Source organism: Lolium rigidum, chromosome 1 (genome assembly GCF_022539505.1).
Source record: "Lolium rigidum isolate FL_2022 chromosome 1, APGP_CSIRO_Lrig_0.1, whole genome shotgun sequence".
In the NCBI taxonomy this organism is placed as follows: Eukaryota; Viridiplantae; Streptophyta; class Magnoliopsida; order Poales; family Poaceae; genus Lolium; species Lolium rigidum.
The window spans coordinates 246287229-246305437 of record NC_061508.1 but is presented as its reverse complement, the minus strand read 5'-3'; the positions used below and the strand labels follow the sequence as shown (position 1 = coordinate 246305437).

General features: G+C 48.8%; 1 protein-coding gene across 1 annotated transcript; it reads right to left on the bottom strand.

Annotated features, from left to right (window-relative positions):
• Positions 1 to 3385: 3385 nt before the first annotated feature.
• LOC124657120 (mitogen-activated protein kinase kinase kinase 17-like) lies at positions 3386 to 17576 on the bottom strand. The gene is made up of 2 exons (XM_047195728.1): positions 16278 to 17576; positions 3386 to 3844 (listed from the first exon to the last, which is right to left on the bottom strand). The coding sequence occupies exons 1-2, from the start codon at positions 17574 to 17576 to the stop codon at positions 3386 to 3388; spliced, it is 1758 nt and encodes a 585-aa protein (XP_047051684.1).
• Between the last annotated feature and the right edge of the window lie 633 nt (positions 17577 to 18209).

Here is an 18209-nt window from a genome sequence, read left to right as displayed (position 1 = left end):
ATTAAGTTGCAAAACAACGAGACAATTGCATTAAGTATGGTGCGTAATGTAATCAATAACTACATCCTTAGACATAGCATCAATGTTTTATCCCTAGTGGCAACAGCATATCCACAACCTTAGAACTTTACGTCATCGTCCCCAGTTTAATGGAGGCATGAACCCACTATCGAGCATAAATACTCCCTCTTGGAGTTAAGAGCGAGAAACTTGGCCGAGCCTCTACTAATAACGGAGAGCATGCAAGATCATAAACAACACATAGGTAATAACTTGATAATTAACATAACATAGTATTCTCTATCCATCGGATCCCGACAAACACAACATATAGTATTACGAGATAGATGATCTTGATCAGGTTAGGCAGCTCACAAGGTCCAACAATGAAGCACAATGAGGAGAAGACAGCCATCTAGCTACGCTATGGACCCATAGTCCAGGGGTGAACTACTCACTCATCACTCCGGAGGCGACCATGGCGGTGAAGAGTCCTCCGGGAGATGAATCCCCTCTCCGGCGAGGTGCCGGAGGAGATCTCCGAATCCCCCGAGATGGGATTGGCGGCGGCGGCGTCTCGGTAAGGTTTTCCGTATCGTGGCTCTCGGTACTGGGGGTTTCGCGACGGAGGCTTTAAGTAGGCGGAAGGGCAGGTAAAGAGGCGGCACGAGGGGCCCACACCATAGGTCGGCGCGGCCAGGGCCTGGGCCGCGCCGCCCTGGTGTTTCGCCACCTCGTGGCCCCACTTCGTTACGTCTTCGGTCTTCTGGAGCTTCGTGGCAAAATAGGACCCTGGGCGTTGATTTCGTCCAATTCCGAGAATATTTCGTTACTAGGATTTCTGAAACCAAAAACAGCGAGAACGACAAGCTGGCTCTTCGGCATCTCGTTAATAGGTTAGTGCCGGAAAATGCATAAATACGACATATAATGTGTATAAAACATGTAGATATCATCAATAATGTAGCATGGAACATAAGAAATTATCGATACGTCGGAGACGTATCAAGCGGCTGCAAGGCTTCGATTTACGGGTGGATCTCCAACGCTAGGGCCCGCGCCGAGCAGAGGTAGGCGAAGGCCGATGAGAGGTGGAAGCTGCATTTCCTGAAGCACAATGTGATGATCGAGTTGCTCAAGGACACCGTCGTGGGGACAAAGAGGAACATGGATCTGCAGTTTCTTCTTGGGGAGGGGGGGGGGACTGAGAACATTGATGAAGCGGTGATGGCGTGGTACATGGCCGAGCGCATCAACATCCTGGCGCCGGAGCCCAGCCATGATCCCGCAGTGAGTACCGACCCCATAGCAACACCGAGCTCTGCGCATCCCACAACGTCGTCAAGCTCCGGCCCACTGGTACCTTCGGCCACGGCGAGCCCGGAGGAGGAAATGTCTGGTCAGACGCCGACACCTTCTACCACGCCGAGCCCAGAGGAGGGAATGTCACTCAATTTCGGCGGTTGGTGGGTCGATCGGCGCGGTTGCCACTCCGGCGGTTGACCTCCCCGACAGTTGCTCTGCTTTAGTTCGCGCCGATCGAACCAGGGTCGCTGCCAGGGGAACCCGTGGGGAAGCGAGCGGACGCTCGGCACGACCGCGCAGCATCCGCGAAGACGCAAACATGTTGCATATTTGTGCTGCGTTTGCGTCTCCACGGACGTCTGTGACACGATGCGTCCCCTGCTGGAGGACAGGCGTATTTCTGATCCATGTGGAGGCAGTTGCCCGTTGGAGATGCCCGGCCCAGTTCTTTTTGGCTGTGGCTTCTGCAGAAACGGCTTAAGCTCAGCTGCTCCAGGGAAACTGCAGTGAAAAATAAGCCTCAGAGAAACTGCAGTCCAGTTCTTTTCAGCTTATAATGTCTGAGCTTATTTTATCAGTCTGTAAGATAAAAAGTCTGTAATACCCCTAGAACGTAATAGTGTGATATGTAAATTATACTATGTACTTCTGTAATGAGTTCACCATTTACACAAGCAGAAAAATAATTTACGGACATCATGAAATAGGAAATATTTCAATAAAATATATTGTCGTACTTGTGATGCATGTCAACTAGAAGCAAGTTCATCAAATTATTACAAGTTTCCTAATAAAAGCCATCACGTAACGTATCCATCGTAACAACTAATATTCAAGGTACAAGACTCTGAGCAATAGCATCACGTATCACGAGTCGAAATGCTGATCACGCAGATTGCTTTCACGAATGTAGTTATGGAGGCACATGCATGCAGCTATGATCATCGTTTGTGCCTCTGTCTTGTACCGTGTTATGCCTAAGAGAATTCGCCACTTCATCTTGAGAACACCAAATGCTCTTTCGACGACGTTGCGTAGAGAGGAATGTCGATGGTTGAAGGTCTCCTCTCTCCCTCGTGGAGGTGCCTGTTGGAACTCAGGTATATTGCCATGACATTTTGACTTGTAACACCTTTCCTGTTGCGGTATTTAGGCTGATTTTCTTCTGGAACAATACAAGAAATATGTGTTCCATCTATAGCCCCGATGGCATTCTTGAAATGAGGCCAAAATTTGCGTCCCTTCAGTTTAGGATGAACTTGGGTGAAAGTTGGATCGTTGGGTCTGATATAATCAGCAGCCATACGATATACACAACCCAAAACCTCATGAAACTTTTTATTAATGGTAGACCGACTATGTTCAAGTCGGTCAGAAACATTATCAGTGCTCTGGCATGACCCCAAAGTCCATAAAAACTGAGCTAATGCTTCTTTGCTTGACATGTTGCAAGTTGACTTCAAACCATATTTGTCAACCAACAAGTCATGTAATGGGTAAAACACTGACCTCCGCATCCTGAACATAGAGTAGAACCTACGTCCATCTTTTTCTTTATCTTCAACCCATTGGAGCCCTGTCATCACTGGTAATCTTCTTGGTGCATATGGAACCTTCTCACGCCATTGAAGATGACATCCCATTGCAATCATGCACATCTCAAATTCTTCATCTTCTTCATCGTACGACATATCCATCTGTCACATGACCAACACACGAACCATAACATTAAAATTTTGAAAAATATGCAAGTTTGAAAGAAATAGGGTCCATAATAACACAAGCTGAGAGCAAATGATAGGTTCAAAATAGCACAAAATGAGAGAAAATAATAGGTTCACGACATAAACAACTTGATAGAAAATGATAGGTTCACGAAATTACAAGTTGAGTGGAAATAATAGTTTCAAGCCAACACAGCTAATATGGTTCAAAGCAAATAACATAAAAAAATTCCTTTCTACTTATTTTTCATAAACATCTCCCATGTCCTCTTGATCCATCCAAGTATCGTACTAGGCTCCGCATCCTCGAAACAAGAACAGCCGAATGCATCACGATATTCTTTTTTCATGAACATCTATGAAGCATAGAAATGCTCATCACTTCCAGGCAAACCTCCAGCTTTGACCACCATGGTCATCATCTCTTTGAACTCTACTTTTACTGGATCAACAGTCATTATAGGTTCAGACGGCACAGAATTTCTTTTCTCTTCCCTCTTGGCAAACAAATCTACCATACGTGTGAATGCCGTTTTCTCTTCATCAACCTTTGCCACCTTTTTAACTAATGTTGGGCTAGGTGAATAAGGACATGCTCTCTTCTTTCCACCTTTACCCAGAACCTGGGTAGGTGTAACTTCTTCACATCCAGAGTCATCATCATTCAGAACATTAATATGAGAGGTCTCAACTTGAGATGATGGAATTGGCACCCTCGCATATTCATTTGTAACACTATGTTGCTCAAAAATCTCCCTCATCTTATCCTCATCCGCTAGTGGAGCATACCGAAATTTGCTTGCCTCTGCACATCTCTGCAATAACATATCAAAGTAGTACATGAGTATTGCATCTAAAGAAGAAAAGAAAATCTTTAAAGATATGTATAGATGCCAGTACCTTTATCTCATTTTCCCACCAATCGTCGCTAGCTGCAATGCTATTAGTTATGGGATCTCTTCCTAGGCCCGATGCATGTTGATTCAATGACTTCCAACAATTATAGTCCTTTTTGAGTGCCTCCCATCTATTCTTGAATTGTTTGCGCTCATAATTTCTAGATGTTCGCGTATTGAACTTTCTAACCAAATTTGCATACCCAATTGCGTTCAAACAACTTTGGCCAGGTTGACGGTTTTTTGCTTGCACTTCTTCAATACACACATCAAGAAAAATACTATGGGCGACAGGATCCCATGTTGCTTTCACTGCTTTCCCCTTTTCCATCTATGACATGTGTTATAAAATCAATGTCAAAATGGCCCACTGTTTTTAATACAATTTTCAATAGCACGTATATAAATCTCAGAATTTTTCATGTTGCTGAAGTACTACAGAGCACATACAAAAGTGATCATGTTGCAGAAGTACTACGAGCAAACTCAATCATCTACGATTATACAACCTATTACACTATACGTACATCATCTACAGAAGAGGATAAGAATCATACCTTGATTCTATCGGGTATCCTGGGTGTGAGATCGGAGAGTTCGAGGCTGCTGCAAGGTCAGGGATGGTGGGAGGTCGACGCTCACTGGTGGAAAAAGGGGCTTTGGTCGCGGTTGGCAACTGCCATTAGTCGCGGTGGCCCAACCGCGACCAAAGTAGCGCGACTAAAGGCCCCCCCCTTTAGTCGCGGTTCCTTACGAACCGCGACTAAAGGCCCATCCACGTGGGCCGCAGGCGAGCGCCAGGGCGGAGGACCTTTAGTCGCGGTTCTTCTGGCCAACCGCGACTAAAGGCCTCCGCAGGGTTTAGGGTTTAGCCCCCCCCTCCCCCTAAATCTGGTTTCTTTTTAATTTGTATTATTTTATTTCTTTTGAGTTTTAATTTTGAAGGAGTTTCACATATTCTACGGTACTGTATACATACATGCATATGAATGTACAATTTCAAACAAATTTGAAATTAGAACCAAAAAGAATTCAAGAGTAATATACAATATATATTCAATATCGGATGACCATATACAATATATATTCAATATCGGATGACCATATACAATTTTGAACAAGTTAGTTACAAATTCCGGTGCCTATAAAGATCTACGTCATCGTAATAGTGTTCTCCTCTAGGATCGATGACTTCCCTCGCCAACCATCCAGCTAGTTCCTCTTGAAGTGGTCGGAAGCGAGCTTCTGGACTAAGCGTCTTCCGGAGGTTATTCCTCAGGATGTTGTTCTCACACGTCCGGTCCCGCTCATTGCGGTATCTCCGGATCCTCTCACAAACATAGTATCCACATAGATTGGTCCCCGGTGGCTGAGTATCCCCGGTCGTCGGCACTTGCCATTTTAAAATGTAGCTCTTTTTTGAATTCACCGACCTTGGTATCTACGAACCGTCTCCAAACCCTACGAGGCAAAGAAAATTAAATAAACAAGAGAGTTATTAATTAGTTACTTGATATTAGGAAATGATGAACGAAATAGGCCGATCGATATAGAGCGCAAATGAATGAAAATAATTACTTTTGCATCATTTTTCTCATGTCGCCCCAAAGCGCCGGATCCATATTCGGAGAGTCGTGGACGAGAGCCGAGGAGGTCTGAACTTTAATTACCATAAGAATCCGAGTGGAACCTGCGGACACGATACATGCACGATCATGCATAACTCATCGATTAGCCACATACCATGCATGGAGTAAACAAAAGAGAATGTGCTCAAGACAGAAACACTCACCCAAAATGGTAAGGAAATAGAATATCACTTTTACTGTTGCTGTTTTCTAATAAACCGCCACAGGTCTTCCTCCACGTCGGCGGGGTGGTGTTCTAACACATATGAATTAACGATGTGTGGGTCAATGAACCCAACATCATGGATGTTCCTTATTCGCATTTCCCGCTTCTTCATTACTGCATAATATATAGCGTACACAACAAGATAGTTAGGACAATATATATATATATATATATATATATATATATATATATATATATATATATATATATATATATATATATATATATATATATATAGTGCAGGCAATGAACGAGATGGGGTAGAAATTAATAAATCACTTACGGAACGTAGCAAGCGATGATAGATTTGTCGAGGTCGCGCAGATTGAACAGTCTGGAACAATTCACTCGAGAGGAATTTGTACCCGGTAACGTTTGAAGTGATGCTCATATTTAACTTCCGCATAGATATAGCCTTTGGCGTTTTCATGTTTTATGTAAGCCTTGTACCAATTTAGCAGACCTTTCATTTGTCGAGGTAGATCCTCTTCTGCGCGAGGCTCGATGAGAGGGCCATTCTTCACATATGTAAATACTACGTCCTTCATTGGCGCCTCATCAAGGCCTAACACCGCACGAAGAGTGATACCTAAGTCGGCCGCTTGTTTTCTGGCACTTTCTACAGTCAATCCATGTGCTGCCGCAGCTGCTATGATATCGGGGGCATCCGGACCGGCGGCTTGCACTATGAGCGGGGTGATCGATTGTTTACTTTGTTTCCCGAGCTGGGCAACTTCTTTCCCCCTTTGCTTCTCCGCCAACTCTTTCCTGTTCTTGAACGCGAGTGCTTGCCTACGAAGTTCACGTAAATAGTCGTCAGGCAGATTCTTCGCGGCTTGGGACGGTGTGTTCAAAAATGACTTAGCCCACTGCTTTTCCTTGTCAGAATATACTGGCTTGGGCTCGCCCTCTATTTTCTTCTGGACGCTTGCCTTCCATTTCTCTAAATCAGCAGCCGCGCCCGCCTCGACTTCCTCGGCACTACTTTCCCAAGACCTCCTGGGGAGAGGCTTCGGTGATACCTCCGGTACCTTTGTTTTCTTAGGTACGTAAGGGTCCGGGTTAATAACCAAGGACTGCTACGCTTCTTCGCCGGAGGTGGATTGGGGGCGGTACCGGTGTCTGATCACCCGCCGGACGAGGACTGGGGGCGGCGTCGGCTGACGTGAATGAGGTGTATTAGGTGAAGCACCACCGCCACCGTCACCGCCACCGTCACCGCCACCGCCACCGCCACCGTCACCGCCACCACCACCACCGTACGGGGGTGGACTTGTTGGCGCCTCGCCTCAGAAACTTGATAAATTTCTTCTGCCATAGAATGAACCGGCGCTTGACATCTCCAAGTCTTTTCACCCCTTCGGGTGTAGCAATGTCAATGTCCAGGTCCTCAAACCCTTGGACTATCTCCTCCACCGTGACACGAGCATAGCCATCTTGAATGGGGTTGTTGTGGTGGAGTGCTCCAGGTGGTAAAGCACTGCCGATGGCTACCTTCATGGACATGTTCCCGATAGGATAATACGGATGACATGCTTTCATCTCCTTTATATCGTCCACGGGGTAGCGAGGAGGCTCCGGTGCGGTAACTTCGACCACCGGCCGAGGCTCCGGTGCGGTAATTTCGATCGTCGGTGCACCGGCCGGTGAGGCCTCCGTGGAAGCCACGCTGCTTCTTCTCCGCTGGCGGCTTCCGAGATCCATTGGATGATCTTCATGCTTGCGCCCGAGCTGCATCTCTTTCGGCGACTAGTACACTCACGGTTTTCTTCATCACATCCATTTCCGTTACCAACTTCGCCACAACATCCGCATCCCGATCCATCTTTCTCTTACGGCTTCACGTAACCGTACGGGTCATCTTTACGGGGAACCCTAGTTTCCACGAAATGTCCCCGGGCATGCCTCGTACACGTCCTCCGTGTTCGGGATTCCCGAGGGCTTTTGTCGGGCGTCGTTCTCTCTGTTGAACCTGATCCTCCCTCTTGAGCATCCCTCATTGCCTCAATAAGGTTTTGGGTGGGTGTAATTATTTTGCCCCGGTAAACACACTCCCCTGTCTCCGGGTTCGGCGATCCCCCATGCCCGTACCACCGGCTTTTGGCCCTTGGGTCCCATCCCTCCGTACCTGGACGGATTCCTCGCGCCCTCGGCTCGTTCTCCATCTTCTCCCACTTAGGCTGCCAAAAGCGATACCCTCCTGGCCCCATTTTATGATTGTACTCCTTCTTGGCCGCATTTTCCTTATTTTTTTCGATAGTTCAAGGAACTGCTCCGATTTCTTTTGCTTCACAAATTCTGGCCAATCATGTTGCAGTTTCTCATATTGTCCTTTGAAATCCGGAGTCTTGCCCTGGTTGACAAAGTCATGGGCTAGATTTTGCTTGTATTTCCGGAATGCGTTGGCCATCCTAGAAAGAGCGAACTGTTTGACTAGCTTGCGCCTCTTCTTGTTTTCCGCAATCTTGTTACCCTCCTCATCGTATTTGCGGTATTCCGGAGGTAGAACGAAATGTTCCATAAGCTTGTTGAAGCAATCTTTTTTTCTCTCCGTTCGACAAAAGTGAAACCAACACGTGCCTTCTTTGGCTCATTCCACTCTCGGCGGGTGATCGAGACGTTGTCTCTAACAACGGCTCCGCATTGGCCGACAAACTTGGTGGCGTTCTTGTTGGGCTCCGGCGGCTCTGCCGGTTTCTTCGTCGACAACATCGATGGTGCATGTTTCTCCTGGTTTCATCGTCTTGGTTGCGCCACGCTTTGACGACGACGTACTCGATTTTTCGACGATCCGGCCGAGGGCTAAAATAAGAAAGAGAGTCGCGCGCGTTAGTACACACACATTTATTCAAATCAGTTATTGTATCACCGGACGCTCAATATGTATATATATATACCTCGGCGCCGGAGGTGGTTGCTACTTCCAAGCTGAAGATCGTCGTTTATCGACGTTTCTTCCGCACCATCTTGTCGACGGCGCCCTTCATCTTCACCCTCAAGGTTCGGATAAGAAGAGATATCATCTTCTTCTTCTCCGGTCGGCACAAAAGGAATATCGCCTTTTATGATGCCGAAGATATGGTCTTCGGCGACCGGATCATAGTTGTCCGAGAATCGGGTCACCTCTATCGTCCGCCATATGTCGAGTCCCGAAAACATGTAGTCAAAACAAATTAATTAAGTGAAGAAGGGGGCGGTGGCGGTGGCGAAAGGGCGGTGCCAAAAGGAGGGGCGAGGAAGGGGTGCGCGCGGAGTCGGAGTCGGTGACGAAAGGGCGGTGGCGAAAGGGCGGCGGTGGCGAAAAGGCAGTGGTGGTGCCGCCCCCTCTCGACCCAAAAAAAAAACACCGCTCGTATACGGACGGGGCGACGAGGGGCTCGCTGCCCCCTCCGTATACGCGCGGTGGTTAGTTTTTTTTTACACAATCTTTACTTCATTTTTATTAAGTCAAAATTTTAGTTTTTTTTTTAAACAATCTTTACTTCATTTTTATTAAGTCAAAATTTTAGTTTTTTTTTAAACAAAGTTTTTAATTAAGTCAAAGTTTTAGTTCTTTTTTTAGTACCCATTTTAGTTCAACTTTTATTAAGTCAAAGTTGTAGTTTCATTTTTACTAATTTCTAATTAAAAGAACTTATATATAGTTAAACAAAGTAAAAAACTAAAAAACTAAAAAACTAAAAAAAAAGAAAAGTAAAAGGCAGGCCGCGCGCGGGGGCTAGCTCGTCTGCGCGCTCCTCTCTCCCGCACGCGTGGCCGGCAGAGCGCCGCCGGGCGGGCGAGCTAGCATGGCGGCGGCGCGCGGCGGCCCTGGCGCGCGCCTCTCCTCTCTCTGCGCCGGTGATGACGAGCGAGGGGCGGCGCGGCGCGGCAGCGGCGGGCGCGGCGGCCCCCGGCCTCTCCCTCGATCTCTCTCTCTCTCCCGCGGTGCGTGGCGCGCGGCAACGGCCGGCGCGCGTGTGGCGGCGGCGACGATGACGTACTCGGGGCGGCGGAGATCGGGGCGCGCGTGTGGCGGCGGCGACGACGACGAACTCGGGCGGCGGCGGACGACGAACGCGCGGCGGAGGAGAGGATCGATCGGGCGGAGAAACGAAGAATGAACCGCCGTGGGCGCGCGCGAGATTTATAGCGGCGACCCTTTAGTCGCGGTTGGGGTCCCCAACCGCGACTAAAGAGCACCTTTAGTCGCGGTTGGCCTCCCCAACCGCGACTAAAGGGTATTTTCGGCGGTTTTAAGTTTCCGCGGAAAATACCCTTTAGTCGCGGTTGGCGAGGCCAACCGCGACTAAAGCTATTTTTCAAATTTCTTTTCTTTTTTCAGAGATATATCAATAAATTCAGAAAATTAAACTAATACATTTCAAATTATTTAAAATACAAATAATATATCAAAAATTCATAAAAATAAAACTAATTCAATTCAAAATCTTAAAAATACAATTAATATATCAAAAAATTCAGAAAAATAAAACTAATTCAATTCAAAATTTTAAAAATACAAATAATATATCAAAAAATTCAGAAAAATAAAACTAATTCAATTCAAAATTTTAAAAATACAAATAATATATCAAAAAATTCAGAAAAATAAAACTAATTCAATTCAAAATTTTAAAAATACAAATAATATATCAAAAAATTCAGAAAAATAAAACTAATTCAATTCAAAATTTTAAAAATACAAATAATATATCAAAAAATTCATAAAAATAAAACTAATTCAATTCAAAATTTTAAAAATACAAATAATATATCAAAAAATTCAGAAAAATAAAACTAATTCAATTCAAAATTTTAAAAATACAAATTGTCAAAAATTAATAAAAATAAAACTAATTCAATTCAAAAGTTCGTTGGCCCCCTCTTCCCGCCTCTTTCCGCCGACCCCCTCTTCCCTCCTCGTCTTCCCGCCATTTCTTCCCTGTCTTCCCGCCTCTTTCTTCCCGCCAATTGTTTCCCGCCTCTTTCTTCCCGCCAATTGTTTCCCGCCAATTTCTTCCGGCCTCTTTCTTCCCGCCAATTTTTTCCCGCCAATTTCATCCCGCCACTTTCTCCCCGCCTCTTTCTTCCCCGCCTCCCGTCTTCCCGCTCCCATTTTTCCCGCCATTTGTCACTACATATAGGTAGCCCGCCTTGGCCAGCATCACATCTCTACAATCTCTCATCACTCTCTCATGGCTTCCACCGCACCCACTCTAACCTACCGGCAGGTGGAGGAGCTTTGCGCCTCGAACTACCCTTGCCCTCCGGGCTACCGCGTCCCTGCCGGGCCGGAGCCTAAGCGCCGGCGGCGTGCCGGTCCCTCCCGTCCCTCGGGTACTGCGCGCGCGGGCGGCCATCACGAACCACTACTACCTCGACCTCACGCCGGAGCAGCGGATGAATCCCCGCCGGCATCCCGATAACCAGCATACTTGGGACGCCTTCTTCATCAATCGGCGTGAGAGGGCGCTCGCCGAGTATGAGGAGGACGGTCCGCCTCCCGGAAACTTCCACGAGGCCGGCCGTCGGCTATGGTGGTACGGCCGGACTTCGCAGAGCGTCATGGACTACATCACGGCCGGCGATATCCCCCGCCTGCGCTACCCTCAGTTCGAGCCACGAGCGCCGCCCGACGACAGCGACGACAGCAGCGACGATGACGCCGGCAACTTAGAAGGCGACGACTACCAGTACAATGGCGGCGGCTATGAAGACTACGAGTATGCATATTATACGCCTAGGCAGGAGTATGACTAAATCACTCCAAATTTCATGTATGTAGGAGTATGACTTAGTCACTCCAAATTTCCTATATGCAGGAGTATGACTTAGTCACTCCAAATTTCATGTATGCGGGAGTATGACTTAGTCACTCCAAATTTCATGTATCATCGGTGCTATCTCGAGTCAATTGAATCATTCGAAAATGGACACCAAACACATCACGGGTAATATAATTCACATGATTCATTCAACAAAGTTTGGTACAATAATAAATTATTACACATCATTTCTTCCCTTGTGTCCTCGCTTGCTTACGATTGTGCCGTATCCATGGAGCATCCTCATCATTTAACTTAATGCTTGGGTCGGTGTTCACTTTGAAGGGCGGAATTTCAGCAAACATATTATAATCTTCCGACATGTCTGTCTTGTCCTCCACTCCCACGATGTTTCTTTTCCCTGAAAGAACAATGTGGCGCTTTGAATCATCGCATGATGTACCGATCGTTTTCTTATCTTTCCGTTTCCTTGGTTTGCTACTCATGTCCTTCACATAGAAAACCTGAGCGACATCTTTCGCTAGGACGAATGGTTCGTCAAGGTAACCAAGATTGTTGAAATCCACCATTGTCATTCCGTATTGCTGGTCCACCTTTACCCCACCTCCTGTTAGCTTGAACCATTTGCACCGGAACAAAGGGACCCTAAAGGAGGGTCCATAGTCAAGTTCCCATATCTCCTCTATGTAACCATAATATGTGACCTTTTGCCCATTCTCGGTTGCTTCGCATCAAAGCGGACACCACTGTTTTGGTTGGTGCTCTTTTTATCTTGGGCGATCGTGTAAAATGTATTCCCATTTATCTCGTACCCTTGGAAAGTCGTTATAGTCGAAGATGGTGTCTTGGCCAACATGTACAGCTGATCTACAACCTTATTGTCACTCATTAAATGTTTTCTCAACCAACTGCCGAAAGTCTCCATGTGGGCCTTCCTAATCCGGGATTCGGGCTTCCCGTGGTTGTCCGAGCGTAAAATATTCTTGTGTTTCTCAAAGTACGGAGCCACCAAGCTGGAATTGGTCGGAAGCGTGTGGTGTGCTTCGGTCGGAGAATGGCCGTCCATACATATCATTGATTTCCTTCCGATCGTGCCTTTTCCACTTAGTCTCCCCTCGTGCCGCGATTGAGGAAGACCAATCGGCTTAAGGTCGGGAACAAAGTCAACACAAAACTCAATTACCTCCTCATTTCCATAGCCCTTGGCGATGCTTCCTTCGGCCTAGCACGGTTACGAACATATTTCTTTAATACTCCCATGAACCTCTCGAAGGGGAACATATTGTGTAGAAATACGGGACCGAGAATGGAAATCTCATCGACTAGGTGAACCAGGAGGTGCGTCATAATATTGAAGAAGGATGGCGGGAACACCAACTCGAAACCGACAAGACATTGGATCACATCGTTCTGTAACCGTGGTAGAACTTCCGGATTGATTACCTTCGAGAGATTGCATTGAGGAATGCACATAGCTTCACAATGGCTACTCGAACATTTTCCGGCAGAGCCCCTCAAAGCAATCGGAAGCAATTGCGTCATAATCACGTGGCGGTCGTGAGACTTCAGGTTTTGGAACTTTTTCTCCGCCATGTTTATTATTCCCTTTATATTGGACGAGAATCCGACGGGACCTTCATACTCGCTCAGGCATTCAAAAAAGATGACCTTCTCTTCTTTGGTCGGAGCGTAGCCGGCACGACCTTGAAACCGTTCGGATGCGGGTCATCGGGGTCTTTCAAAATTTGCTGGTCTCGCTCGTGCTTCCTTTGTATCATTTGACTTCCCATACACGCCCAAGAAGCTTAGGATGTTCACGCAAATATTCTTCGTAACGTGCATCACGTCGATTGCGAGAGCGGACTTCTAGGACTTTCCAATATTCTAGCTCCCAGAATATAGATTTCTTCTTCCACATGGCTACGTGCCCGTCGGCTCCCTTCGGAACCGATTGTCCGCCGGGACCCTTTCCAAAGATGACTTTCAAACCCTTGACCATATCAAATACCTCAGCACCGAGTGTGTTCCGCGAGGCTTCGGCCGGTGATCCGCCTTGCCGTTGTAATGCTTGCCTTTCTTTCTTACTCGGATGACCTTTCGGAAGAAATCGACGATGCCCAAGGTACACGTTCTTCTTACAATTTGGCAAATGTACACTTTCGGTCTCATGTAAGCGAGTGCGTGCATGCATTGTATCCCTTATTTGACGAGTCCCGAAAGGTTACTAAGAGCGAGGCCAATCGTTGATGGTTACGAAAAGCAACGCTCGTAGGTCAAATTCCTCTTCTTTGTGCTCATCCCACACACGGACACCGAGTCTGCCCCACAGCTGTAAAAGCTCATCAACTAATGGCCTTAGGTACACATCGATGTCGTTGCCGGGTTGCTTCGGACCTTGGATGAGCACCGGCATCATAATGAACTTCCGCTTCATGCACAACCAAGGAGGAAGGTTGTAGATGCATAGAGTCACGGGCCAGGTGCTATGGCTGGAGCTCGCTCGCCAAAAGGATTCATGCCATCCGTACTTAGACCAAATCTTATGTTCCTTGCGTCGACTGCAAAATCTTTGAACTCTCCGTCGATCTTTCTCCATTGCGTTCCATCCGCGGGGTGTCTCAACTCCCCGTCCGACTTACGGTCCTCTTTGTGCCATCGCAACAACTTGGCATGCTCTTTGTTCCCGAACAGACGTTTCAACCGTGGTATTATAGGAGCATACCACATCACCTTGGCGGGAACCCTCTTCCTGGGTTTCCGGCCCTCAACATCGTCACCGGGGTCATCGCCTCGATCTTATAACGCAATGCGATGCATACCGGGCATTCATTCAAATTCTCGTATTCACCGCGGTAGAGGATGCGATCGTTGATGCATGCATGTATCTTCGTAACCTCTAAACCTAGAGGGCGAGACAACCTTCTTTGCTTCGTACGTAGTGGCGGGCAACTCGTTATTCTTTGGAAACATATTCTTCAACATTTTCAGCAAGTTTTCAAATGCCGAGTCAGCTACACCCTGCTCGTGCCTTCCATCTCAGCAAATCCAGGTGTGCAGCCCAGCTTTTTCGGACCATCATCGCATCCGGGGTACGGCGCCTTCCTGTGATCCTCTAACATGCGATCCAAATTCTCCCTCTCTTTTCAGTTTCGCGAGCGTCCCGTGCATCAGCAATGGTCCGACCAAGATCATCAACGGGATCATCACGTGCCTCTTCTTCACCTTGCCCTTCACCTTCAGCATCCTCCATGAAAGTATCACCGAAATGAGAAAGATAGCTTTCATCATTGAAATCACCCCCTTCTTCATCTTCTTCCATTATAACCCCTCTTTCTCCATGCTTGGTCCAACAATTATAGCTTGGCATGAAACCGTGCCGAAGCGGTGCATGTGAACATCTCTTGAGGAAGAGTAACCCTTCCGATTCTTACACTTAACACATGGACAGATAACAAAACCCCCCGCTTGTTCGCATTAGCCACTACGAGAAAATCTTTCAAACCCGTACCGAACTCGCCGGAGAGTCGGTTACCGTACATCCATTGCCGATTCATCCGCATTATTATAATATAAAATATATAATTAACCATCATGCATTTGTTAAACTAACTAGCTACAAACAATATAAATTAAACAATTAATGAACTACACACACATGCATATTTTATCAATGACACATATCAAAGGTTCAAGTTGCTAACCGCGATCGAGGAGGAAAAAATAAATGAGAAAGCTCAAGTGTGACTCCAACACTTCATATCATGTTTGTTTCATGCTCTTGGGGCATTTCATCAAACACCTTATGTGCATAAGAGGAACCAAAAGCAAACCTAACACTCACTTGTGAAGTTTGTGAAGAGAATGGCTCCAAATGGCTAAGTGTTGGTCGCTGGATGGGTATATATAGGGGAGGGCTTTAGTCCCGGCTGGCTCCGGCCAACCGCGACTAAAGGCCTTCGGGCACCTTTAGTCGCGGTTGGGCTGGCCAACCGCGACTAAAGCCCCCCACGTGCACCCGCTGGCCACCGTGCGCCCTGGGCCCAGGCCTTTGGTCGCGGTTCGCCACACGAACCGCGACTAAAGACCCCATTAGTCGCGGTTCCTTTACCTTCGCGACTTATGGGGCTTCCCGGAAGCCTGTTTTTCCACCAGTGGCTGCTCGTTCAGGAAGGCAGTGCTGGCGCGATCTTGGTCGGAGACGGCGGCGCTGGCTCGAGTTCAGGCGTGACGTGCAGCACTGGCTTGAGTTCGTGCGAGGTCCGGCTGAGTGGTGTAGCTCCGGGGGCGGGAGGGTGGAGGCGCGGTACGCCGGCGCTCGAGCTTCTCCACCGGAGGTCGTCGAGATCGGAGGCGGCGGCTGTTTTGTGGCTGGGAAACCCTCACGAACGAGTCGGGAGACTTGGGTGGACTCACGCTAGAAAAAATAACGTTTCATATCAGGAGAAATAGAGGACGCGGGAGGGCATTTTCAATGTAATAACGATTCAGTTTAGGGGTAGCTGGGGTATAACGAAATTTGCATAATTGGGGAAGCTCGGCAAGCTGCGGGAAGCTGCCCTTCCGTGGCTTCCCCCAACTACACAGAAAATGATGGTGGCTGAAAAGCTAAGCCCACCTAAAAATTTGAGTTCTTTTCGGCTGGAGCTTAATTTTGCAGTTAAGCTGGTTAATAAGCTCAAAAGAACTGGCCCAGTCGATCGGAAGGGAGAGACAAATGACAGGACGAATACCAGCAGGCGAAAAGGTAAAATTGGACAGCCAGCCGGGTCGAACAATAACATATCGGAAAAGAATCCATTGCTTGTGATTGCAAATGTACAATCATTAATCCCGTGATCACCATAATCACCCCGCTCCCCATTACAGCTGCTCCTGTCATCGTAACGATCGCAATTGGCATGTGAGGCCTGGCTGTTCGAGGACCCAACCGAGGTGGTGCTGCTGCCGCCGACGGGGGAATCGCTGTCGGTATCTGTGTACATTGCTAGCTCCTCCTCGTCGTCGTCGTAGTCGCTGCTGGGGCCGGAGGAATGGACCGTGATCCAGCTCGCGTCCCAGGTCCAGTCCGGTGCACCGGCGGCCAGGCCGCGGACTCTGTCGATGGGACCGGCGGTAACGGTGTCCGCGGTCGTGTCATCGTCGTCTTCCTTCCAAAATGCCTGGTCGAGGACGCTCTTGGGGGACACGAACATCCCCTTCTGGGTGGTGATCCCTGCCACGGAGATGGACGACGACACCGCGGCGTCAAATGCCAAGAACTCGTGCTCCAGCAGCTGCTCCGCCGTCCACCGCTCCCCGGCGTCCTGCAGCAGGCACCTGCCCAGGAAGTCCTTCCCTTCCTCCGACAGCCAAAGCGGTACCTCCGGCGCCTCCCCCGAGGACGCGACGTGGTGCAGCATCGCCACAGGGCTGCCGAACCGCTGCCACGGCGCGGCGCCGGTGGCCATCTCGATGACCGTGCACCCGAGCGCCCAAACGTCCGCCGCAGGGCCCTGCGCCTCGCCCCGCGCGGCCTCCGGCGACATGAACGCCGGCGTGCCACCGACCGCCAGCCTCTGGCCCGCAATGCGCCGCGCGCACCCGAAGTCGGCGATCATGGCGCGGCCGTCGGCGCCGATGAGCACGTTCCGGGCCTTGACGTCGCAGTGCGCGACCCCGGCGGCGTGCGCGTGCGCCAGCCCGCGCAGGATGTCGCGCGCGCGGGAACGGATCAGCGACTCCTCGCACCGCCCGCCGCGTCGCTGCCTGATCTCGTCGGCCAGCGACCCGCCCGGCGCGTACTCCATCAGCATGTCGCACCCGCCGCTGCCGTCCGACGACGCCGATACTTCCGAGCCAAGGCAGCGCACGACGTACGGAGAGCTCAGGCCACCGAGGATACTCTGCTCCCGCCGGAGCTCGGCAGCCCGGTCGGCGCCCACCGACTTCACCGCGAGCAGTTCCCCGGTGAGGCGGTCGACGGCGAGCGACACGGTGGCCGAGGAGCCCCTGCCGATCGTCGGTCCCCGAGTCCACTCCCCGACGCCCATTCTTGCAGCCGTGGCCGCCGCCGCAAGAATGGCTGAAGTGCGGCGCGGTGGACGGAATTGGAATTGGGGGCAAAGCACTACTCTACTCACCACCACACCTCGCGCTTTCAGTGATCATCTATGTTTATATACTCATCAGCTGAGCGCTGCGAGGCTGCAACTACAAGGCTGCTAGCCTGCTAGCAGATAGACCGGTGATGCTTTGGAATGGCGAGGTGGTTAATTGTTGGCTGTCCAATGCTTTGGAACCAGGCGGCGCGACGCAAGGAGATTCGCCATTTGGCGAGACGGGACTGGGGTTTCATATTGGGCATTCTTTCTTTTTTCCTCTCAGTTTCATATTGGCAGCACCTAACCAGTGGTACAATGGCAGTCCGGTACAATGGGGCACATTGCCATGCTGGACCTCAGGGTTTTATTGGTGAAGCCTAATCAACAATCACGGGAGGGGGCACTTGTCGTCCAGTGAGGTTTTGCCAGGATCATGTGGAATGGAATATTGGGGGATTGGAAGTCCTTTGCTCCTGACTTGCTTGAGTTTTTGTTTGTTTGCAGCGGCCAGTCGAAAATGGCTGGATAAGCTTCTTGCTCCAATTGTTTGGGTCCAAGACCTTGCAATGATGTAGACTAGGT